The 26,153-nt window shown below is 48.2% G+C and overlaps 1 protein-coding gene and 1 non-coding gene across 2 annotated transcripts in view; both read left to right on the top strand.

Annotated features, from left to right (window-relative positions):
* The window catches only part of WDR88 (WD repeat domain 88), a 51,607-nt gene extending 28,568 nt beyond the window's left edge, over positions 1–23,039 (top strand). The window contains exons 6-11 of the mRNA XM_036346726.1: positions 4,287–4,416; positions 7,860–8,047; positions 9,875–9,957; positions 11,973–12,041; positions 20,962–21,054; positions 22,872–23,039. Coding sequence (XP_036202619.1) covers positions 4,287–4,416; positions 7,860–8,047; positions 9,875–9,957; positions 11,973–12,041; positions 20,962–21,054; positions 22,872–23,039 — 731 coding nt within the window. The remainder of the gene's footprint in view (positions 1–4,286; positions 4,417–7,859; positions 8,048–9,874; positions 9,958–11,972; positions 12,042–20,961; positions 21,055–22,871) is intronic.
* Positions 23,040–24,932: 1,893 nt separating this feature from the next.
* Positions 24,933–25,006, top strand: TRNAT-AGU. Its single transcript has one exon. It is a non-coding gene; the product is annotated as a tRNA-Thr (tRNA).
* The last annotated feature ends 1,147 nt before the right edge of the window (positions 25,007–26,153 follow it).

Raw genomic sequence — 26,153 nt, 5'->3', positions numbered from 1 at the left:
CAATTTCCTGGTTGTGATATATCATTATGCAAGATGCTACCATAGGGGGAAACTGTGCATATAGGATCTCTTCATGTTATCTTTGTAACTGCATGTTAGTTGACAGTTATCCTATCTAATAAAACAGAAACATGGTAATTAGCGTACGACCGCTACCCTTCCCATTGGCTAATCAGGGAGATATGCAAATTAACTGCCAGCCAAGATGGCAGCCGGCAGCCAGGCAGCTTGAAACTAACATGAGGCTTGCTTGCTTCAGTGACGGAGGAAACCAACGTTCCCCGCCTGCCTTGCCGGCCTCTGAGCCTGCAGTTTGAAACATTGTAACAAATATAGAAGCTAAACAAAACCCCAAAAACCTGCTTTCAGTGAGCTGGGATCTCAGAGCTGGAGTTATACATTGTTTCGATTATAGAAGCGAAACAAACCAGATACCTGCTTTCAGCAGCGGAGGCCTAAGAGGTGGAGCCTCAGAGCTAAAGCTGGCCCAGAATAAAAAAAAAAGAAAAAAAGGAGCGGTTGGGACCTTCCGTCACCCGCCAGCCTGAAAACAGCCCTCAGCCCCTCATCCAGGCTGGCCAGGCACCCCAGTGGGGACCCCCACCCTGAAGGGTGTGTGACCAGCTGCAAACAGCCATCATCCCCTCACCCAGGCAGGCCAGGCACCCCAGTGGTGACCCCACCCTGGTCCAGAACACCCTTCAGGGCAAGCCAGCTGGCCCCCACCCGTGCACCAGGCCTCTATCCTATATAGTAAAAGGGTAATATGCTTCCCAGCACTGGGATGAGTGGAGCCACGAGGCCTCCCGGCACCGGGATCAGCGTGACAGGGTCAGTGCCCAAACCCCCTGATCGCCCTGCGGCTCTGTGTGTGACAGGGGGTGGGGCCACAACCACCCTATCGGCCCTGCTCTGTTCGTGACAGGGGAAGGCGCATCATCCCCCTGATCAGCCCTGCTCTGTGCCTGATAGGGGGGAGCTCCCCAACCCCCTGATCGCCCTGCGGCTCTGTGTGTGACAGGGTGTGGCACCACAACCCCCCTGCCCCTTGGGCCCTGCTCTTTGTGTGACGGGGTAGAGCCATAACCTCCCCATTGGCTCTGCCCTGAGTGTGACAGTGGCGGTGCCCCAACCCCTTGATCGGCCCTGCTCTGTAGGTGATAGAGGGTGACGCCCCAACCGCCCCACACGGGCCCTGCTCTGTGTGTGATGGGGAAGAGCCATAACCTCCCCATCGGCCCTGCCCTGAGTGTGACAGGGTGTGGCACCCCAACCCCCTGATCCGCCCTGCTCTGTGTGTGACAGGGGGCAGTGCCCTAACTCCCCTATCGGCCCTACTCTGTGAGTGACAGGAGGTAGCTCCCCACTCCTCTGATCGGCCCTGCTCTGTGCATGACAGGGGGAGCTCCCCAACCCCCTGATGGGCCCTGCTCTGTGCGTGACAGGGGGGAGCTCCCCAACCCCCTGATTGACCCTTCTCTGTGCGTGACAGGGGGCAGCGCCCTCAACCCCCAGACTGGCCCTGCTCTGTGGGTGACAGGGGGCGGTGCCCCAAACCCCCAGTCAGCCCTACCCTGAGCGTGACTGAGGGTGGCATTGCAACCTCCCGATCCGCCCTGCTCTGTGCATGATAGGAGCGGCGCCCCAACTCCCCAATCGGCCCTGCTCTGAGCCCGACCAGGAGCTGCATCTAGGGATTGGGCCTGCCCTCTGCCACCTGGGAGAAGACCTAAGCCAGCAGGTCGTTATCTCCCAAGGGGTCCCAGACTGCGAGAGGGCACAGGCCAGGCTGATGGACCCCCTCTTCCCCCAGAGTACACAAATTTTTGTGCACCGGGCCTCTAGTCTAATTAATAAAAGACAAACATGCAAATTGACCATACCTTCACTGCATCTCAAGCCACACCCACCAGCCAATCAGAGCGATATATGCAAATTAACCCAACCAAGTTGGCGTCCGGCAGCCACAGAGCTGGAGTGAGCAGGACGCTTTGTTGCTCCAATGATGGAGAAAGCCAAGCTTTCTGCCTGCTGCGGCCAGCTCTGAGCTCCACTCAAGGCAACAAAGTTTCAATTATAGAAGATAAATAAACCCCAGATACCTGCTTTCAGCCAGCCATGGCCACAGAGCTGGAGTGAGCAGGAGGCTTGAGTTTTCCCTGGCGATGGAGGAAGCTAAGCTTCCTGCCCGCCCTGGCTGGCTCTGAGCTCCACTCAAGGCTACAAAGTTTTAATGATAGAAGGTACATAAATCTCAGAATAAAAAAGAAAAAGAAAGAAAGGAGAGGCTGGGAGCTTCCATCGCCAGAGGGCTTGGCCAGCCTGAAAACAGCCATCAGGCCCTCACCCAGGCTGGCCAGGGACCCCAGTGGGGACCCCCACACTGAAGAGGGTGTGACCAGCTGCAAACAGCCATCAGCCCCTCACCCAGGATGGCCAGGCACCACAGTGGGGACCCCACCCTGATTCGGGACACCCTTCAGGGCAAACCAGCTGGCCCCCACCCATGAACCAGGCCTCTATCCTATATAATAAAAGGGTAATATGCAAACTGACCCTAACAGCAGAATGACTGGGAATCACTGGTCACTATGACACACACTGACCATCAGGGGGCTGACGCTCAATGCAGGAGCTGCCTCCTGGTGGTCAGTGCACTCCCACAGGGGGAGCTCTGCTCAGGCACAAGCCAGGCTGATGGCTGCCAGTACAGCAGTGGTGGTAGGAGCCTCTCCCACCTCTTCAGCAGGGCTAAGGATGTCCGACTGCAGCTTAGGCCTGCTCCCCGCTGGCAAGTGGACATCACCTGAGGGCTGCCGGGCTGCCAGAGGGATGTCTGACTGCCAGCTTAGGCCCAATCCCCCCGGGGGGGGGGGGCTAAGCCAGCAGGTGGTCATTCCCCGAGGGTCCCAGACTGCGAGAGGGCACAGGCTGGTCTGAGGGACCCCCCCCCCCTCCCCTCGAGTGCACAAATTTTTGTGTACCAGGCCTCTAGTAGCAAAATTAATAGTTAAAAAAATACATAATCTTTTAAATAAAAGTTGATGTGTAAAGTCAAAAGTTAAAGACTGTGGTACCTGTCCTGCCTCCTCCCCAGAGATGCCTATTATAAACAATACTAGAGGCCCGTTGCACAAAGATTCGTGCAATAGGCCTTCTTTCCCCTGGCTGCCAGCACCAGTTTTCCTCTGGCACCCGGGACCCAGACCTTCACTCTAGCCACCACCTTCCATCTTTGCTCTGGACACAGTCTTCGCTGCGGCTGGAGCCTTCAATCTTTGCTCCTCACTCTGGCCAGAGTCTTCAGTCTCTGGCCAGAGCTGTTCCTGTAGCTCCTTCTGCCCCCCACCCTCCCCCTCATAGCTTGATTGCTGCTTCGCCTGCAGACCTCGCCGATGGGCTCCTGGGTACCAGGGGGCCACCTTGCCTGCGACCTGGCTTTCCAGCAGCTCCTGGGGTCACACACAGGGGCCTGGATGGCAGCTCCCGGTGTCCCTCCCTGCCTGCAGTATGCAAATTAGCCGCCATCTTTGTTGGCAGTTAATTTGCATATTGCGCTGATCAGCCAATGGTGATGGTAGCGAAGGTATGGTTAATTACCATGTTTGTCTATTATTAGATAGGATGTTGCTGGGTGGCCTTCCTGAACTCTGTGTGTGTGTGTGTGTGTGTGTGTGTGTGTGTGTGTTTGCACACACAGTGTTATTTCCTGTATGTGCTTTATGTCTGTTTTTAGCAATGTGGACCCAATATATGTACAGTGCCTCACAGCTTGTATGTTTCCCTTAATGTGTCACATCCTACTCTACCTCTCCTTACTCTCTGGTTTCTAGCTGCTCACCATGCTTCTCCATGCCCTGTCCCACCTCCAAGCTTTTGCTCATGCTTTTCCTTCTACCTGGAGCACTCTTCCTGTCCTGCTTCCCTTGACAACTTCTGGGCCTTCCTCGACCTCTCAGGGCTGCCCAGGCTGGGCCAGACTTATTCTGGCCAGGAGCTGTGAGATACCTCGCCTTCCTCTCATGGCCCCTGGCATGCTGTGGGGCATGGCCCACTCAAGGGTGATTCCCCATCAGACTGAGAGCTCTGCTGGGACAGGGAGCAGATCGGCTGTGCTCCTTGTACAAAGCCTGGCACATGTGGTAGGCATTCAGGAATGTGTGAGAACTGGAATGGTGTTTCTGGACTGTTGTCACTGTTGGGGAGTAGTATGAGCCTCTGGGCCATGAGAAGCAAGTGGCTCAGGATGTGGAACATGGATAATGAGACCTTTCCTTGTGCTGCAGATCATCACAAAAGATCAGTCACAGGCTGCTGCTTCGACCCTGATAGCCAGAAGGTGGCTTCCGTCTCGTTGGATAAGAGTGTCAAGATCTGGGATATTACATCCCAGGCCACCCTGCTCACCATCAACACGTGAGGAGGGGCCCCAGGAAGCCGGGCAGCATCCTGCAGCAGGGAGGGGGCAGGGTCCCCATTCATGCTCTCCTGGGTTTGGCCTGCATACCTTTGGCTTGTTAGCCAGCATCCATGCTGGGCATCTCCTGGGCAGCTATGAAGAGGCTGCAGAGGGGGAAAGGGAAGGCGGAGGGCAGGCCGGGGAAACCACCAGCCTGTGGGATGGGACAGGCTTTGGGTGCATTTGTCTTATTGGGAGCCAACATAATCTTAACTGATTTTAACGTTTGCAAGTAGTAAACATAAATATTTTGTTACACATACACACACACACACACACACACACACACACACACACACACACACACTTGCTTCAACTGTGAAACATAACTGAGAAAAGTCAAGAGGAGAAGGAAAGTCTACTATATTTACCCATATTTTGCTTACTATGTTCTGTCTTCCTTTCAGATGTTCCAAGTTTCTTTCTTTTACTGCTTTCCTTCTGTTTAGAAAAACTTCCTTTAGACATTCTTTTAGGGTAAGTCTGAGGGTCATAAATTCTCTTAGTTTTCTTTAATCTGAAAATGTCTTGATTTCCTCTTCATCCCCAAAGGCTATTTTTGCTGGATACATAAATCTGGGTTGACAAGTTTTTTTCTTTCAGCATGTAAAAACTGTCATGTCACTTTCTCTGGCTCCTGTGGTTTCTGATGAGAAATCCACTGTCATTCAAATTGCTTCCCCCTTTTAGGTGATGTATCATTTCTCTCTTGCTGCTTTCAAGATTTTTTTCTCTGTTTTCACTTTTCAGAAGTTTAATTATGATGTGTCTGTGTATAGATTTCTTTGAATTTATTCTATTTGGAAGTATATTTTTTTGAATCTATAGGTTTATGTGTTTTGCCAAATATGGTAACATTTCAGATGTAATTTCTCTGATTACTTTGTCAGCCCCACTCTCTTTCTCCTTTCCTTCTGGAATCCTGGTGAAACAAATGCTTAGATATTTTTGTTATAATCCCACAGGTTCCTGAGGTTCTGTTTTTTCCCCTCATTTTTTTTTTGATAGGTTAATTTATATTGTCCACCTTCATAGTTACTAATGCTCTTCTCTGTCCTCCCCATTGAGTTTTTAATTTTGGTTACTGTATTTTTCAGTTCTGAAATTTCCATTTGATCAGTCTTTAGATCTTCTATTTTTTTTGGGGGGGGGGAGGGCTGAGGATTTCTATCTTTTTGTTTGTTTCAAGCGTGATTATAATTGCCCATCAAAACATTTTTTAAAAAAATTTAATCTCCACCAGAGGATTTTTTTTCTAATTGATTTTTATTTTCTGTTAATATTCACCTGAGGATATTTCACCCCCACCCCCATTGATTTTGAGAGAGAGTGGAAGGGAGGGGCAGAGACACAGAGAAACATTGATGTGAGAGAGACACATTGATTGGTTGCCTCCTGCACATGCCCCAATTGGGGCGGGGGATTGAGCCTGCATCCAAAGTACATACCTTTGTTTGGAATCGAACCCATGAACCTTCAGTCCCTGGGCTGGTGCTCTAACCACTGAACAAACTGGCTAGGCTAATTGATTTTTAGAGAGAGGGGAAGGGAGAGAGAGAGAAAGGGAGGGAAGTGAAAGAAAAATATCAGTTCGTTGTCTCTGTATGTGCCTCAACCAAACCCAAAACTTAGGTATGTGCCCTGATCAGGAATTGAACCCGCAACCTTTTGGTGCATGGGACAACAGTCCAACCAACTGAACCACCCAGCCAGGGCCCATCAAAGCATGGCTACTTAAAAGAGGTAGGGATGGGACTCCAGTTTCCCCCAAGATATTTGGCTGGAGTACGGTGGGTATTGCCTAAAGATATTCTGTTTTCTCAGGCTCTGCCTTTGGCTAGGGAGAAGGAGTTCATTTGGAGGCCTTCCCTTTGTTTGCCCTTGCCTTGTTGTTGCTACAGGTTTTCCAGTGCCCAGTCCAGGATATATGAAGTAAAAGGAAAACCCTAGGGCCGCACAGCAGGCCCCCCTTTGGTCCCAAGAGCCCTGGCTTGTCTGCCTTCTTTCTCCACACTCCAGTCTTCTGTTTGCTCTATAAATGCCCAGGGCTGTTCTCTGTGCTGCACAGGAGGAAGAGAGAGAAGTGCATTGACTCCATCTTGTTCAGACATGCACGTGCAACACAAACACTCCCTCCAAACATTGGTACCAAGAAAAATGGGCTTTGATGAGAAGTGGAATTTGTTTGAAATGAGAACCCATCCTGGAGAATAGATTTATCCCTGGTCTGAATCTACCCCAGTGACAGTATCCAGACTCTGGGGCGGCCTTTATTTTCCATCTCCAGGTTTAAACCCAATGAGAGTGTCTGGATGCCAAGATGGCTCTCAGCCCAATAGGCACAGGAATTTGGAAAGTTTTACCCTGAATGCCCCTGGGAAGTTGACTCCTCCCCATGCCGCCCCCCCCCCCCACTCAGTTTGCGCATTTCAAAGAACTGAAACAGAGTCCAAAATTCTGACCTGAGCACTAGAAAACAGTTTTGTCCAACCCTTTCCTCAGGTGAAAGGATTGATTTTATGATCCAGGCTACTCAGAGATGCTCATTTATGTTCATAGATTTGCTTGAAAACTCTATAACAGGAGATGAGAATCATGGGAAAAATACTTTGAGGATTACAAACAACAACAAAAAAGCAGCAAAGTGCTCACAGATTTCTTTTTTCAAAACAAGAAGACATTTAAAAATTGAGAATGGATAACCCAAAACTATAGTAATTAAATGCACAACATTACAATATGCTTTAATGACGCTGAAGACAGACAAAGAGAGAGGGAGAAAAAGAGAAAGAGAGCGAGTAGTTGGGGTAAAGAGGAGTGAGTGGGAGAGGGTGGGGCAGGGGCCCTGGGGAGACTGGCCAAGCCTCCAGGTCCTGGAGAGAGAGGAGGTGGAGTATGAACGGGAGAGCCATGTGATCCATCACCAGGCCTGACGGCTGTTAGTCCCTTAACCGTCCCCACAGCTTTTCCAGCTGCTCTTTGTCCTCAAGCCTCAAGCAGCTCTGAACAGTGCAGAGGTTCTCTGTAGGGGCAGTTGCACCCCAGTGGACACTTGGCAGTGTATGCAGCCAGTTTTGTTGTCACAACTAGGTGTGAGGGCTACTGGCATCTAGTGGGTGGAGCCCAGGGATGACACCCAACATATTACAATGTACAAATCAGTTCCCTAGCACAATGAATTATTCAGTACAAAATGTCAGTATTGCCATGATGGGGAAATCCCGGAATAGTGAGACATAGTTAGAGCAATTACTGTCTGGACTTGGTAGGCAGGAACGAAGTCCATCGGTCACAGTGCATCAGCTCCAATGCCCGCTCCCTTCCCCTCCCCCCATGTGGGTGGGCCATCAGATTTTGTAGGAGCCAAGTGCTAACATGTGCACCCTTCCATCTGTTTCAGGGAACATGACAATGCAGTATCAAGCTGCTGTTTTACCTCCAGCGGCCATTTCCTGTGTACAAGTTCTTGGGATAAAACCTTAAAAATATGGAACGTCCATACAGGGGAGTTTCGAAACCAGGGAGCCTGTGCAACTCTGATGCATGGCCATGAAGGTTCTGTGAGTTCCTGCCAGTTTTCCAGAGACAGTGAGTAATACACACTTAGGAGGATGCTGCACCTGTGGGAATGCTGGGCAGGGTTCCTCATGTTTCATTCACGTGAACTTTCCTCAGCACAGAGTTGATTTTCAATGCTGTTGGCAGTGAGGGTAGATTTCTTTTCCACAAGAACAACAACAACAACAACAAAAGGCAAGAGAGAGATTCATAGATATAGTTTATAAGTGATAGAAACTCAGTTCAATGTGGTGTAAGTAGCAAAAGAAATTAACTCCTGTAATGGGCAAGTCTAGGGTCTGGTCTCACTTGAGATGTGGCTGGGTCCAGACACTCAGACTATGTTGCCAGGGAGCCAACTCTTCTACTTAGATCAGCTTCTTTCTTGTATTGGTATTTTTCCCCAAATAGGCAAAGTGGCCCCTGGTGGTTCAGGCCAACAGCGGTTCTGGCTGCTGACACTCCTGGAGAAAGAAACAATTTGAGCTTTTAGTTGGTGAGTTACTGTTTAAGCCAGACCCCTAGTACAGGGTTGCACTGCTGTCCAGTGTTCCTAAGTGAGACAAAGCTGTTCCTAAGTGAGACAAAGACAAGTCCCACGGAAGACTCCCATTGGCTCAGCATGGGTCACATGCCCATCTCTGAACCAATCACTTTAGCAGGTGATGAAAGGTACTGATTGGCCTGGTCTGAGTGGCTTGTCCATCTCCAGAGTTAGAGGTTAAGGTCAGTACACTCTGAAGCAGAAGGACTGGTAATAGGTGAGGGAAATTGGGAAGTTATTTCCAGATGAAGGGGCAATGACAATAAGCTGCCATGGCAGCTAACCCCCGTGGGGGAGTGACTGCTCCCGAGACCCAGGAGCCAAAGTTAAACTCCTCCATCCTCATGGAGTGTGTGTGGGGAGCACCCAGCCAGCACCCACACAACACAGTCTCACTTGAGAAATGCAAGGGTTTTTCTGAATAACTTTTCCTCTTCAGAAGCAGCCTCTGTGAAAGTCAGACCCCACTACGAGGTGCCCTGTCAGTTTCTATCCTTGGCTTTATTGGGTTCAGAGTTGCACAGTCAATCGCTGCTATTTGCAGATTCTATCTTTGTAAATTACAGGCTAAAATTTATTTGTAACCCTAAAGTCAATACTCATGGCACTTTTGTGGTCACTCGTGGATATGTGAATTGTAGCAGGGAGCTTGAGTTAGCCTGAGCATGCATTCCCAGCTAAAGTTGAACAAGGTGACTCGCTGCCTTCTTGTTTCATCTCTCTTATCATACTGTGTACTTTTTGTGGTCTATTTAGTGACACGTTTAACAATTTGAGCTTTTAGTTGGTGAGTTACTGTTTAAGCCAGACCCCTAGTACAGGGTTGCACTGCTGTCCAGTGTTCCTAAGTGAGACAAAGCTGCGATATGCCTTATGGGGAAAACACATGTTACAGAAGCTTCATTCAGGCAAGAGTTACAGAACTGATGGCCATGAATTCAGTTCTAATGAATAAACAATATATATATAAATAAGGTGTCTTTAAACAGAAACCGACATAAAACAAGGTTATGTATTGATCAGTGAAGGAAATGTGACCAGAAGCTCACAGGAACCTAACTCTGTATTTCCCTTAAGAACAATGGTTCAGTATTTGCAAATTCAGTGTTTATAATGACTTGACAGAATATAGCTACCATTAGTAATGAGAATCAACTGTAATTGGGGTTGAACCATCAGGAAGGGTCAGAGTGTCCTCAGAGTGAGCCATGAGGCACCTCACTGACACAGCCTCAGACCTGCTTGGACCTCCCACAGGAGGAAGCAGTTGGCTGGGGAAGATGACCCCTTGAGACTCTGATTTTGTGTTGCAGCATCTTTTCTCGTGTCTGGAGGGTTCGACAAGACTGTGGCTATTTGGGATGTCGCAGAAGGCTACCTGAAGCACTCCTTGAAGGTACCAATGCCAGCATCAGATAGAGCATCTGAGCTCTATTCCTTAGTCATTCCATGCGGGGTGGTGGATGCTGGGGGCACAGCAGACCTAGATGTCGCCTGTGGAGCTGATACCCCTGTGGGGAAGGACAAGCAAACCATCGACAGCGTGAGTGAAATGGAGAAATCACAATGGGTGATGTAGAAACGGACTGCAGGGACAATCCACGGTGGGTGGGAAGGGAGGGCCTCATGGAGAAGGTGGCCTTTGAGCTGAGAGACAGATGGCAAGGAAGCACTGGATGAGTGAGCTTTTGTGGGAGGGAATTCCAGGCAGATGGAAAAGCAAATGCAGAAACTCAGAGATGGGAAAGTGTGTAAGAACAAGAGAAATCACTGTGCAGAAGGCTGAATGCCACAGTGAGGTGCGCACAGAAAGCTGTGGGCTCCAAAATTGGGTGCTTTTGGCTGCAAGTTAGAGAAGACTCCACTAGAGTAGCTCTATAATAAGGGCATGGATTCTCCAACATGGCCAGATTCCAGAGGTCGGTGGTCCCAGGACCAGCTCCTTCACTGCCGCTGTCCCACCCTAAGATGTCTGCATACTCCTCGATCCTGTGATTTCATGGCACCTTTGGCTGGGAATGCTTGCATCCATGAGTCTTGGTCTCTCTGTTCCCTGTGACCAAATGTAGACGATGTCCCCTTGGTCACCACAACATTCAGCCTCCCATGGCTGGTCTGCCTGAGCTTTCTTCTCCGAGCATTTGGAGGCGGAAAAGGAGTTTATATCACAGCAAAGAAATGGCTTAAGGCTCAATGTTCAACGGCCTTGTGCTTAAAATGAAGTCCCTTTGTCCTCCTGTTGGTTTGTTCTACTCACTTTCCCTCTCCTCTCCTCTCTCTCTATTCTCCCACCCTCAAGTTCCTGCCCTTTTGTTATGCACATCAGTTTAACCTTCTCTCTGGTTCCCTGTCCTCCTAGCAAACCATGTTGCCTCACTGTCCACCTCTTTGCAGAAGAGAAAGGTCAAAGAGTGATAAGGATGCTAACACAGAGCTGACGTCATCAAATGTCTGGCCAGCAATGGTGCCCATCTCCTCTGAGCTCCTTTGTATCTGAGGAAAACTATCCCCCATTGGCTTAAGTTTGTAGTCACTTGAAGCCAAAAGCCCTCTCACCAATTGGACCTGTGAGTAGTGTTCCCTAGAACAAAGAAAGCAAAAGCCTGCAAGAGGTGCTCTGGCACCAGCTGGGAATACAATAATTCTTTTCCCGTCCTCCTGTTTTTAAAAAACACACGAAGGCCCAGCCTGTGTGGCTCAGTGGGTGAGCGTCACCCCATGCACCAAGAGGTCACAGATTCCATTTCTGGTCAGAGAACATGCCTCTGTTCTGGGCTCAATTCCCAGTAGGGGGCGTGCAGGAGGGAGCCAATCAATGACATTCCTCTTTCATCGATGTTTCTATCTATATATCTCTTCCTTCTTCTCTCTCTAAAAATAAAGAAAATAAAAAAGACATACATGTGTACCACAAGCCTTTACATTCTGTGTCCCACCTTAAATGTCCTTGGCGAAACCAGGGAAGCACAATTACTAGTAGTTACTCTTAAATGTAAGCAACATTGGGTTCTTCACTTTTTTTGTTTTGTTTGTTTTTGTTGTTCTTATAAAACCTTTCTTCTAGATCAGTGGTTCTCAACCTGTGGGTCGCAACCCCTTTGGGGGTCGAACGACCCTTTCAGAGGGGTCGTCTAAGACCATCAGAAAACACATATATAATTACATATTGTTTTTGTGATTAATCACTATGCTTTAATTATGTTCAATTTGTAACAATGAAAATACATCCTGCATATCAGATATTTACATGACGATTCATAACAGTAGCAAAATTACAGTTATGAAGTAGCAACGAAAATAATTTTATGGTTGGGGGTCACCACAATATGAGGAACTGTATTAAAGGGTCGCAGCATTAGGAAGGTTGAGAACCACTGTTCTAGATCCTTGTTAAAATTCTGTTTTCCACAGGGCCATAATGACTGGGTGATGGATGTTGCCATTAGCAACAACAAGAAATGGATCCTGTCTGCTTCAAAGGTAAAAGTGGCCAACCTTTGAGTGACCTAAAATCTCTATTGCATTTGTGAGAATTGGTGATAACAGAAGCACTATTGTCCAGTAAAATTCTTGGGCAGGCTCAGTTTGAGGGCCACACCTGGCCAGGCCGTCCCCCTCCAGGGAGCTGCATGTACAGGGAAAGGAAGGTCCTCTGCCCCTCATGTGGGGAGTTGCCAGGTATTTCTGGGCCTGCACCACTGGCATTTGAGTTTTATCGGAACAAGGGCCTGGCCAGACTGGTAAGTGGCAAAGCCAGCCAGAGTTCTTGGAGTGGGAGGCATCGGCTGCAGACAAGGAGCAGAGATCACCGAGGTCCCAAGTGTCTTCCCTCCCTACCTCACTGCATCCTGGGATTCCCATTTCAGTGGCACATAGCGACTAGCCCAGGATAGCCTGAGGGCTGTCCTCCAGGTGTGAGGACCAGAGAAGCGGGGAGTCACCACCTTGCTCCCCACCTTTATTAGAGACATGTCATTCTCTAAGCTGAGAGTTTCTAAATCGATGAGACTATGGGCAAGACTCTGCCTGGGCAGTATCAACCCAGGATACTGCCATGCCTGACAGAAAAACCATATGTGTCATTTTTTAATTTTATTTTTTAAAGATTTTTTAAATAAATTCATTTTAGAGAGGGAGCTATATCAATGTGAGAACACACACCGACTACCGGGGATTGCACCCCCAATCCAGGCATGTGTCCTACTGGGAATCAAACCAGCAACCTTTCAGTGCATGTCCCGATGGCCAACCAACTGAGCCACACCAGCCACACCAGGGCTATGTGTTATTATTTTAATACTAGAGGCCCAGCGGGGTCCCTTGGCCTGGCCTGCAGGATCTGGCCAAAACTGGCTCTCCGACATCCCCTGAGGAGTCCCGGATTGCAAGAGGGCGCAGGCCAGGCCAAGAGAGCCCATTGGTGCATGATCAGGGCCAAGGAGGGATTGCGGGAGGGCTCCAGAGCGTGTCTGGCCCGTCTCTCGCTCAGTCCTGGATCCGCTGGACCCCAGCAGCAAGCTAACCTGCTGGTTGGAGCGTCTTCCTCCTGGTGGTCAGTGCACGTCATAGCGACTGGTCAACAAGTTGACTATCTCCCCCCTGGTGGTCAATGCATGTCATAGCAAGCAGTTGAGTGGCCTTAGCATATCATTAGCATATTATGCTTTGATTGGTTGAATGGCTGACCAGATGACCAGACACTTAGCATATTAGGCCTTTATTATACAGAATAAAAACATGAAAAAATGCCCTGGCCTGTGTCACTCAGTGGTTAGAGTGTCAGTCCACACACCAAAGGGTTGAGGGTTTGGTTTGATTTCCAGTCAAGGGCATTTTCCTGGGTTGCAGGTTCAATCTGAGCCCTGGTCAGGGATCATTCGGGGGGCAACCAATCAATGTGTCTCTCTCACATTGATGTTTCTCTTTCTCTCTCTCCCTCCTCCCTCCCTTTCACTCTCTTTAAAAAAAAAATAATGGAGCCTGGCCGGTGTTGCTCAGTGATTGAGTGTTGACCCAGGAACCAGGAGGCCATAGTTTAATTCCCGGTCAGGGCACACGTTGTGGGTTCAATTCCTAGAAGGGCATGCAGGAGGCAGCTGATCAATGATTCTCTCTCATCCTTGATGTTTCTATCTTTCTCTCCCTCTCCCTCCCTCTCTCTGAAATCCTATCTAATAAAAGAGAAACATGGTAATTGGCGTATGACTGTTAGCCTTCCCATTGGCTAATCAGCGAGATATGCAAATTAACTGCCAGCCAAAATGGCGGCCGGCAGCCAGGCAGCTTGAAACTAACATGAGGCTTGCTTGCTTCAGTGACGGAGGACTCCAACATTCCTCGCCTGCCTTGCCGGCCTCTGAGCTTGCAGTTTAAGAAACATTGTAACAAATATAGAAGCTAAACAAAACCCCAGAAACCTGCTTTCAGCGAGCCCGGGATCTCAGAGCTGGAGTTATAGATTGTTTCAATTATAGAACCCAAACAAACCAGATACCTGCTTTCAGCAGCAGAGGCCTCAGAGCTGGAGCCAGAGCTAAAGCTGGCCCAGAATAAAAAAAAGAAAAGAAAAAAAGAAGCAGTTGGGAGCTTCAGTCGGCCTGAAAACAGCCCTCAGCCCCTCACCCAGACTGGCCAGGCACCCCAGTGGGGACCCCCACCCTGAAGGGTGTGTGACCAGCTGCAAACAGCCATCATCCCCTCACCCAGGCTGGCCAGGCACCCCAGTGGGGACCCCCACCCTGATCCAGGACACCCTTCAGGGCAAACCAGCCAGCCCCACCCATGCACCAGGCCTCTATCCTATATAGTAAAAGGGTAATATGCCTCCCAGCACCGGGATCAGCGGAGCCGAGAGGCCTCCAGGCACCGGGATCAGCGTGACGGGGGCAGCGCCCAAACCCCCTGATCACCCTGTGGCTCTGTGTGTGACAGGGGGCGGGGCCACAACCTCCCTATCTGCCCTGCTCTGTTCGTGACAGGGGAAGGCGCCCCAACCCCCTGATCAGCCCTGCTCTGTGCCTGATAGGGGGGAGCTCCCCAACCCCCTGATCGCCCTGCGGCTCTGTGTGTGACAGGGTGTGGCGCCTCAACCCCCTGATTGGCCCTGCTCTGTGTGTGACAGGGTGCGGCGCCCCAACACCTCCCCCCCACCATCACGGGCCCTGCTCTGTGTGTGACGGGGTAGAGCCATAACCTCCCCATCGGCCCTGCCCTGAGTGTGAGAGTGGTGGCGCCCCAACCCCCTGATCCACCCTGCCCTGAGTGTGACAGGGGGCGGTGCCCCAACTCCCCTATCGGCCCTACTCTGTGAGTGACAGGGGGAGCTCCTCAACCTCCTGATCAGCCCTGCTATGTGCATGACAGGGGGGAGCTCCCCAACCCCCTGATTGACCCTGCTCTGTGCATGACAGGGTACGGAGCCCCAACCCCCCTGATGGGCCCTGCTCTGTGCGTGACAGGGGGTGGCGCCACAACCTCCCCATGGACCCTGCCTTGAGTGTGACGGGGCGGTGCCCCAACCTCCCAATCGGCCCTACCCTGAGCGTGACTGAGGGTGGCATTGCAACCTCCCAATCTGCCCTGCTCTGTGCATGACAGGGAAAGGCGCCCCAACTCCCCAATCAGCCCTGCTCTGAGCCCGACCAGGTGCTGCACCTAGGGATTGGGCCTGCCCTCTGCCACCCAGGAGCAGGCCTAAGCCAGCAGGTCGTTATCTCCCAAGGGGTCCCAGACTGCGAGCGGGCACAGGCTGGGCTGAGGGACCGCCCCCCCCCCCAACCAGTGCACAAATTTTTGTGCACCGGGCCTCTAGTCTATAATAAAAACATATTTTTAAAAATTGCTATAAAAAAATGGAAAAATATCCTTGGCTGAGGATTAAAAGAACAAAGAAAGAAAGAAACAAAGAAAGCCATGAAAAATGATTGTCAGTTATAACTCAAGAAAGTGGAAAAAAGTAAAAATTAAGACAAAATATGAAAAATGAGTGTTTATTTGAAATTATGTCTTATTCTTTATGTTTTACTTTTCTGTTACATAAATGCTCTTATTTAAATAAAGCAACAATAGGACTAGTTACTAGCAGTAGTTAGTAGTAATTAATAGTAGGACTAATTAAACAAATATGTTTAAAAAAATATAAAACATTTTATAATTTTTCTTTCTGTCATTGGATACAGCAATTTTTTTTTAAAATATATATATATATATATTTTTTATTAGTTAAGGTATTACAAATGTGTCCTCATCCCCCCCATTAACCCCCAACCTCCCCCCCACACACACTCATGCTCCCATCCCCCTGTTGTCCATGTCCATTGGTATGGCTTATATACATGTATACAAGTCCTTCGGTTGATCTCTTCTCCTTACCCCCGCCCTCCCCTACTTTCCTTCTGGGGATTGATAGCCTGATTGCTGTTTCTCAGTCTTTGAGTCTGTCCCTTTTCATCAGTCTATGTTGTTCTCTATAATCCACAAATGAGTGAGATCATGTGGTATTTATCTTTCTCTGACTGGCTTATTTCACTTAGCATAATGCTCTCCAGTTCCATCCATGCTGTTGCAAAAGGCAAGAGTTCCTTTTTTTTTACCGCAGCATAGTATTCCATTGTGTATATGTACCACAGTTTTCTAATCCACTCATCTGCTGATGGGCACTTAGGCTGTTTATTGGATACAGCAATTTATTTAGATTTTTAAAAAGTCTTCATTGGAGAGAGAGAGAAATTGATTGCTTGCCTCCTATACGCACGACCCGGGAACAAAATGTGCCCTGACCAGGATGATGCTCAACAAACTGAGCTACACCAGCCAGGGCTCAGTGTATATTCTTATTTTTTTTTTTTTAAATATATTTTTACTGATTCCAGAGAGTAAGGAAGGAGAAGAGATAGAAACATCAATGATGAGAGAGAATCATTGATCGGCTGCCTCCTGCATGTCCCCTACTGGGGATTGAGCCTGCAGCCCAGGCATGTGCCCTGACCTGGAATGGAACTGTGACCTCCTGTTTCATAGGGCAATGCTCAACCATTGAGCCACATTGGCCAGGCTGTATATTCCTAAGATACATATATGTAAGACTTTATAAAAAAGAGAATATAAATACAATAGGATTGATTAATTATTACTTATATTTATTTCAGCTTTATTGAGATATAATTGATATATAATATTGTATAAGTTTATGGTGTATAATCTGTTGATTTGACACACTTATATATTGTTAAATAATAACCTCCATAGCCTTAGCTAACACCTCTTTCATGTTACATAATTACCATTTCTTTTTTATGGTGAGAACATTTATGATCTATACTCTTAATCAAGTTTCAAGTTTATAATACAGTATTATTAATTATAATCACCAAGCTGTACATTAGATTACCCAACATTATGCAATTTATAACTGGAAGTTGGTACCCTTTGACCAACATCTCCTATTTCTTCTTCTTTTTTGTTTTTAATATATTTTTATTGATTTCAGAGAAGAAGGGAGGAGAGATTAAAAAAAACAATGATAAGAGAGAATCATTGATCGGCTGCCTCCTGCACAACCCCCACTGGGGGTTGAGCCCACAACCCAGGCATGTGCCCTAATCAGGAATGGAACCTGGGACTTTTCAGACCACAGGCCAATGCTCTAACCATGGAGCCAAGCCGGCTAGGGCCCAATATCTATTTGTTCTATCCCCAACCCCCTGTAAACACTACTCTACTCTGCTTTTAGGAATTTGGCTTTTTTAGATATCACTATAAGTGAAATCACTCAGTTTGTCTTTCTCAGTCTGACTTACGACACTTAGCATTATGCCCTCAAGGTCTGTCCATGTTGTTGCAAATGGCAGAATTTTCTTCTCTCTCATGGCTGAACAATATTCCATTGTATCTACATGCCGCCTCTTCTTTATCCATTCATCTGTTGACAAACACAATAGCCAAGATGTGTTTCCATATCATGCCTATTGTGAATGATGCTGTAATGAACATATAAGTGCAGATATCTCTTTGGGATCTTGTTTTCATTTCCTTTGGAAATATACCCAGAAAAGGGATTGCTGGGTAATATGGTAGTTCTATTTTTTATTTTTTGAGGAACCTCCATACTGTTTTCCATAGTGACTGTATCAACTTACATTTTCACCAATAGTGCACAAGGGTTCCCTTTTCTCCACACCCTCATAGCACTTATCTCTTGTCATTTTGGTGATAGCCTTTCCTTTTCATGTACCTGTTGGCCATTTTGGAAAAATGTCTATTCAGTTCCTCTACCCATTTTTTAATTGGAATTTTTGTTTTTCTGTTATTGACTTGTATGAGGTGTTCATTTTTTTCTATATTAATCCCCTATCAGATATATGATTTGCAATTATTTTCTCCCAGTCCACAGACCTCATTTTCATTTTATTGATTGTTTCTTTTTTCTGTTTTGTTAATCCTCACATGAGGATTGTTTTTTCATTGCTTTTTAGATAGAGTGGAAAGGAGGGAGGAAGTGGGGGAGGGAGGGAGAGAGAGAAAAAGAGAAAGAGTAAGAAAAAAAGAAAGAGAAAGAGAGGAGAGAGACACATCGACTGGTTGTCTTCCGCAGGAGCCCAGCAGGGGAGGATGGAGAGCGAACCCAGGTACATGGCCTTTTCTGGAACTGAACCCGAGACCCTTTGGTGCGCAGGCCAGTGCTCCACCCCCTGAGCACACCAGCCAGGGTTGACTGTTTCTTTTGCTGTGCAGAAGCTTTTTAGTTTGAGATAGTCCCAGTTATTTATTTTTGCTTTTGTTTCTTGTGCTTTTGGTGCCATATCTGAATGTTTATTTTCCTGCAGGTATTTTTAAAATCAAGCTTCATAATGGCATGTAAACTTTGCAGATCTGTGTAGTTTGATACATATTGTTGCATTTGAAATATTGTGTGTATTGTAACTGGCTTTATACAAAATAGTGAATAGTGGAAATTGTATAATGTAATCATATAGTCAAAAGTATTAACCAAAAAAAAGAGGCACAAAAGTTTTAAATTTTGATGAAGTCCAGCTTATCTATTTTGTATTTTGTTGCTTGTGTTTTGGTGTCAAATCTAAGAAACGACCGCCTAGTCCAGTGTGACAAAAATTTACTCCTATGTTTACTTCTAAGTTTTCTAGTTCTTCTAGTTTTAGGTTTTGGAACCCTGGTCCAAAATAACTGACAATAAATGTGAGGGTTTACTAATATTCTGGGCCTCAATTCTATTCCATAGACTTATGTTTCTATTTCTTGTGCCTGAACTACCCTGTCTTGATAACTAGCTTTGTAGTAAGTTTTGAATCCTCCAAAGTTGTTGTTCTTGTTCTAGATTGTTTTGGCTATTCTAGGTCCCTTGAATTTCCATATGGATTTTAGGATCAGTTAGTGCAGTGGTTGGCAAACTGTGGCTCGTGAGCCACATGCGGCTCTTTGGCCCCTTGAGTGTGGCTCTTCCACAAAATACCTACTTCTGCGCATGGGCCATAAAGTTTCAATCACACTGTATGTGCGCGCCTGCATATGGTATTTTGTGGAAGAGCCACACTCAAGGGGCCAAAGAGCCGCATGTGGCTCGCGAGTCGTAGTTTGTCGACCACTGAGTTAGTGAGTGTCTGCAGAGGATTCAGCTGGGGTTTTCATAGGGATTGTGTTGAATCTGGAGATCATTTTGGGGGCTACTGCCATCTTACCAATATTAAGTTTTCTGATTCATTGAACATGGGATGTCTTTCAATTTATTTATGTCTTCTTTCGTTTTAACAATATTTTTTAGATATTGGTCTGTGAGTTTTGCACTTCTTTTATTAAATTTATTTCTAAGCATTTTATTCCTTTTGATGCCAAATGGAATTGTCCAATTGCAAGATTGTTCACTGCAAGTGTATAAAAATACAATTGATTTTTGTGTGTTGATTTTATATCCTGCCCTCCTACTGAGCTTGTTTATTAGTTCTAATAGCTTTTTAGTAGATTCCTTAGGATTTATTATATACAAGGTCATATAATCTTCAAAAAGAGATAATTTTACTTCTTTTCAAATTGGATGCCTTCTATTTCTTTTTTTCCCACATTAGTATTTTTGTGGAAGATGAAAAACTTGAATAATTTAGAACTTGCCTATCTCACCCCCATTCAGTTACCATCTGTGCTTTTCACACTTTCTTCTCTACCAAACCTAATCAGGCATCTCTGCACACCGTGCAGTACGCTTCGTTCTGGTTATTGACTCTCCAGTCTAGGTGTTTTTGTGAAGAGACAGTTTTCTTTTTTCTTTTAATTTTCGCCCAAGGATATTTTTTCCATTGATTTTCTTTAGAGAGAGAGTGAAAGGGAGGGAGGGAGGAGGAGAAGAGGAAGAAGAGGAGGAGATGGGGGAGGAGGAGGGGGGGGAGGAGGGGTAAGATAGAGAGAGTTAGAAAAGGAGAGAGAGAGATTGGTTGCCTCCCATACGCGCCCAGACTGGGGCCAGGGATTGAACTTGCAACCGAGGTACATGCCCTTGATCGGGAATCAAATCCTCAACCCTTCAGTCTTTGGGCTGATGGTCTAACCATTGAGCAAAAAGGCTAGGGCTAATGGATTTTTTAAAATTGGTTTTTAATTAAATAGAGAAAGAAGAGGGGAGAGAGAGAAACATGGATTGATTGCTTCCTGTATGTGCCCTAACCGGGGATTGAATCTGCATCCTAGGTATGTGCCCTGACCAGGAATCAAACTCGCAACCTTTTGGTGTCAAACCTGCAACCTTTTGGTATACTGGAGGATGTTCAGGGCCCCTAATCTACTTTTACGTGTCTAACTGTCATTAAACACAATTGTGTAGCTTCCTTTTCTGGTGACGCATGGGCCATGCTGTCATTGGTCTTGTAATTGTTCTCATTTTCATTATCCTCTTACAAAACAGGTCACGATAGTCACAGTTTAAAAATTCTATCAGCACTATCTGAAACAAAGCTCAACAGTTAATCCACAGGTAGAATCAAAGGCAAACTGTTAAAACTCAGAGTTACAATGCAGTTAAGTTGAATATTTAAGTCGCATCACTGGGAGTAAATCACAGTGATGGATGATCTATTATTGTGAACTGCAAATTCTGGAAAACAGTAATGCCCTATGGCAGGTGAATCATCTATGCATATCCATTTGGCATTGAAGATATTTTGCTTTCAGCTCCTATTATGAACTTCCACACCCATTGATGAAAATTGGGACATGGGACTTGCAGAGCAAAAGCTGGAAAGGTGCTGGAGAAACTGAGACAGTTGGTCACCTGAACTCTGCTCCTCTGCAGGTCAAGTTTCTCCACACGTAACCTGACGAGCTGCGCCTCCCTGGGGCCGCCCAGCCCCAAGAGCCCGTTTTGTGACCGCTGGTTTGCTGTTTAACTTTTTTTTAGGATAGGACCATGAGACTATGGAATATTGAAGAAATTGACCAAATTCCTTTGGTAATCAAGTGCAAAGAGGCCCGGGGCTTAAAGGTGAACCAGGTTGGTACTGGATAAAATTAAGCCAAATGAAGGCTTTCATTAGTTACCACTACAAATTAATTTATTCTTTGAACAAATATTCCGTAACTGGGGAATGAAACCATGAGCAGATTGAAATTCTTGTCCTGAAGGAGCTTAAATTGTAAAAGGGGAGAAAAACAAAGAAATAAGGGAATATTCAGTGAGTCACATGGTGCTGAGTAATTGGGAGAAAAATAACAGGGAAGGGGAATGAGAGAGCTGGAGGCTGCTCAAAGGGTAGACAGGATAGGGCTCACTGAGAAGGTGACATTTGTTCAAAGACTTGAAGATGGTGCCAGTGTTTAGGGGAAGAACTTCCCAACAGAGGGAACAGCCAGTGCGGAGACTCTGAGGCAGAAGTGAGCCTGGTACGTATTTGAGAAGTGGAGTGAGTGAGGGGACTGGGACGTGAGCCGGAGGGAGCACTGGGCACACAGCTGGATACTGCCTGCGCCTCCTACACTCTGGCAGCAGACCCTCTGGCAGGCTCTCAGTGCCCCATTGCCCATGGAAAGGGCTCTAGTGCCCGTGTTTCTTTAGTGAAAGATCTTGATGGTAGAAAGAGCACATCCTCTGCTTCACCAGGTGCAGCCAGGGCTGGCCACAGAGGTTCTCCCGGGGCAGTGGGGGCCTGTCCCTGCTAGGACCATGGAGCCAACACCTGGCTGCCACTTTAAGAGGCTGAGGAGTCTACCCTGGGCCCTCTTGAGTCTTCCTTCCCTTGGAATCCCACAGTCACCTAGGCTTGTCTCCTTTCAGAAGGTCTGGCTGGGAGCCACTGCTTCTGGAATGACTAATTTAGGACCAGCACTGTGGGGTAGGGGAGTGGGGGGTGGGAGCCACATGAACCTCGTTTTTGTGGCCAGCAGGTTCTCATAGCCACCGAGGCCATGTGGGCCCGGAGGCCCTGGAAGCTGACTGACTAGCAACAGAGCAGTGCTGGCCCATGTCCTCCACTTGCCAGGGGCTGCCTCCTCTGAGCCCTGTCATTCTGGGGTTGGGCCATGAGAAATTATACTGTGGAAGAAAGAAGATTTATTTTAAGAAAAAGGCTGGATTGTCTCCGAGGCCAGATGTCTCAGAGGGCCTGCCCCATACAGGGCTTGGTCTGTCCTCCTGCACACGTTAGTACCCTGAAAGGCAAGGGTGGCCAAGCACAGGAGCTTGGGGCGCTAGGGCAGAGGCATGCCACCTTGCGGGCTTGTCTCAGGGGGCTGTGTTGTGATGGGAGCTCCCGAGAACCCCCCTGCCCCGTGGTGTCGCTCACTTGTTTGTGGGAAGCAGATGCCGTGAGCGAGCAGGGCTGCCCTATCGACTGTTCTGTGTGCTTTGGCCAGAAACAGGCTCTGAGGTGGAGGAGGATGCTCAGCAACTTCATCATCTAGCAAAAATCCCCGCTTTGTTCAGAAATGGTGCTTATTCGCTTTTCACGCTTCTACTAAAGTCACGTTAAGGAGTCAGGGTAGCCCCTTGGCCCCATGGTTCTCTGCACAGAGCAGAGGAGGGGGTTAGAACCCTCCGCCCTGTCCTCTCCACTGCCAAATGCTTGCCATCCTGCCCCCAGAACCCCTGGCAATACTTGCATAGCTCTTTGTGGGGAGAGAGGGAGACGCCTATGCCGATTCTCTCAGTGGCCTGCAACCCCACCCTTGCTTGGATAGAAGCCCCTGAGAGGAGGCAGCTCTCTGCTTAACCTAACCCACGGCGGTTGGTCTGGGTGAGGGAATTCTAACGGCACGCCTTGATCCCTTCTGACTAGCACCTCTTTTCTCTTATGCTTGAACATTTCATGTCAGTGTGAAGCATGTGAAAGGCCTTTCTCCACCTACGACAGTGACGTCTTTTCTGAAACAGTCACCAAATGTGTGTTCTGCCGGATGGATGCAAGTTTGTCAGCACAGGCCTCGTCATCAGAAAGGAAGGGCTCACCCGCAAGGGAGTGCAGCTTGGGCAAGGATAACTGATGGCCACTGGGCCCTTTGAGTGACTTGCGCACAGGCCAGCTCTCACGTCGGTCTCAGGGCTCTGCAAGGACCTTTCCCTGGGGCCCTTCCCTGGCTGGGTGGGCCTGTCTGACTGGGGCAGGAGCCATGCTCTCGCTGGGCTCCCACCACGGTTCCGCCTCAGCTCCACACACCCTATTGAACAGGACTGGATGCTTTTAGTTTTCAGGCAGAATAAACCTAGATCCTTTTGGAAAAAGTGTGCGTGTGAATTTCAGGAGCATTCTTGGTATTTATGAGCTTTATGTCCTGGTGTTCATCCAGACACATTTGGATTCCCATTCTGGGCTCTGGAGTTGCCCTGCAAGGCAGACCTGGGGGCTGGGACTAGCAACCCGAGGAAGGGCTTGTGAATGAAGAGGAAGATGTGTGGGGCCTCCTCTGTGGACGAGACTGTGGGTGGCTCCCTGGCTAATGCTCCCAGATGGCCACCTGCCCCGAGCAGAGGTAGTCCAGTTAGGCAGGCAGGTGGTGGGCATGTCTATCACAGAAGGTTTCTTACTCTCCCCCACAGACGTTTCCATTTCCAACATGCCCATGCACGTGGACTGCCGCCTTCTGCTTCCACAGAATATCCACAACATAATTACCTCAGAGGTGAAGGTTTCAGATGACAAACACAAAGGCCTCCCTTTTCCATTAGGTATTGCTCATGGGTCAAATATCATTCGTATGCTCCTTGGTCCATTTAAAAAACGTAATTGCAGGACTCACTTATTTAGTGCCCATTGTCTGGCATCCTATAAGTCTGCTCAGGAGCACGGTAACCTGATCGTCATTCTTTGTGCTTAGTGATACCCTCCTCGGTCACAACCCTGGTGACTGCTCAACCCTGGTGGCTGGTCGGTAGGCATCCATTTAGTTACACATGTCAAAATTCACAATTTCTCAGCACTTCGGCTCTCCTTTGAAGAGAAGTCCTGTTGCTAGTAGTCTCGAAAAGACAAGCGTAGAGGTATTATTCTTTCTGCTGTGGAGGATGGGTGGACTACGTATGGCAACACTGTCCTCAGCGATGGGCACTTAGGTTGTTTCTCGTTCCTTTGCTATTACTAATAATACTGGAGTGAGCCTTCTTGTGCACATATTTTTGCAGAAACTTGCATTTCTGTGGGCGAGCCTCTCCCACCTGAATTGCTGGGCGAATGGATTAGCAGTACTAGTATATGGTTTTGTTGCTGCTCAAAGGCCGGGGCAAAGTGGCTGATGTGTCTGGGTGAGGAGACCCAGACTGGGCAAGTGAGAAGCCTGGGTGGGTAGGGCCTTGACTTGCAGCCGAATCCTCCCGATGAATGGTGCTGGTGCTCCAGAGAAGCGGCCCAATTGAAGCTGTGGGTCTGGTCCCGACAGGCGTGCAGATGAGCCGCCAGGATAACAGGGTGCGGCTAAGGTGGGCCACCGAGGAGGGCGCCAGTGCGATGGGTCCTGTGCGTGGTCACTGCACGACCACCTCGGGGGGTGCGCCCAGGCCCCACGCAGGGCTGGCAGGCTGGCAGGCTGTCCGGCCGCGATAGCGGGCGGGGATCTTCCGAGCGGAAGGGGACTCGGCCTCGCGGACAGCCTGGTGGAGTTCGGGCGCCAGGGCAGAAGGCCTGGGTCTTGCGCTAGCGTCCCCCAAAGAAGGAAGCCTCGTGGCTCCACACCGGACGCGGACACTCCAGAGACGGCGAAGAGAACGCTGCGCGGGCCCCAGCCACCGCGCGCCGGCCGCAAGGACCGCGGTGCTTCAGCGCTCCACTCAGCGGCGTATGTATACACCACGCATGCGTCCGCCGCCGGCAAAACTTATGCGCATGCGTGCACCGCTAGAGAGGCTAGTAATGGGGGATAGATTCTCGCGGTACCCATGCGGGCGGCGCCGTGGCTTAGTTGGTTAAAGCGCCTGTCTAGTAAACAGGAGATCCTGGGTTCGAATCCCAGCGGTGCCTGCATTCAGCGTCTCGCAAGCTTTTTGCCCATTTCCAATTTTGCTCTGCACCCCTACCCTTCTCCTCCCCATTTCGGGGGTGAGAGGGTGATTCTGAGAAGTCATTTCAGACCGACCCCCTGCTTGCGGCGGGATTGGGCGCTAGCCCTCCCTGGAGTCCACCGGAGGATTGAATCCGGCCAGCGTGACCCCAGAGTAATCAAAGTATGAAAACTGTCGGGAGGGAACGGATCAAGCAGTACCCCGAGTTTGGAGGCAGCTTTTCCAGGGGGTCAGGAGTGAGGCTGCGCCCTAAAGCCCAGGCTGTGTAAAAATCCACGTTCCGAGGGCCTGACCCACAGCAATTGAGTCGAAGTCTGGGGCATTGGAATAATAAAAAAGTAACCCAGGAATTCTCTTGTCAAACAACAAAATCCGTGTCATTCGTAACAGGACAGTTTCAACGAGCTGCAGAAATTGCAGTTATGGCATCAGTCTGTGTCCCCAATACTCAAATTCATCTGCCCCAGAAGTTGCTCCCATGGGTCTAGGGTTTATCATCTGTCTTTTACATTTTGCTTTGAGGTCAATTTCTTGCCCTTTGTAGCTTGGTTGTTTTTGTTTGACATTGCAAAGAAAAACTTTTAAAGATACTTTGAGGCTTTGCAGTTCTGATAGGAACATCAGAGATGAGTTTATTGGTAACAAGGGCTTGAGTCATTGTGAGGCTGGTATTTTTCTGACCTCTTTACTGCTAGCCTGAGGGATATCAGGTCAGTTTTGAGCATGTGCCTGTTATGTGGCTAGGGGAGATGTTTAATTTCGTTCAACATTTATTTTTCTTTTTTAGTTTTGAGAGTACAAATTTTGCACATTTTTGGGTAAAATTTAATCCTAAGTATGCTCTTCTGTTTGATGTTGTAAATAGAATTGTTTTTAAAAAATATGTTTTTAATGATTTCAGAGAAAAAGGGAGAGGAGATAGAAAAATGATGAGAGAGAATCACCCATCAGATGCCTCCTGCATGCCCCACACTGTGGACAGAGCCCCCAACCTGGGCATGTGCCCTGACGGGGATCCAACTGTGACCTCCTGGTTCACAGGTCGATGCTCAACCACCGAGGGGAGATGTACACACCCTGCCAGCTGCTCCCTGGGAAGAGTTTCA

This window comes from Myotis myotis, unplaced genomic scaffold (genome assembly GCF_014108235.1).
Source record: "Myotis myotis isolate mMyoMyo1 unplaced genomic scaffold, mMyoMyo1.p scaffold_m19_p_19, whole genome shotgun sequence".
NCBI classification, from domain to species: domain Eukaryota; kingdom Metazoa; phylum Chordata; class Mammalia; order Chiroptera; family Vespertilionidae; genus Myotis; species Myotis myotis.
The sequence above is the reverse complement of the archived record's forward strand: the minus strand, read 5'-3'. Positions and strand labels throughout refer to the sequence as shown.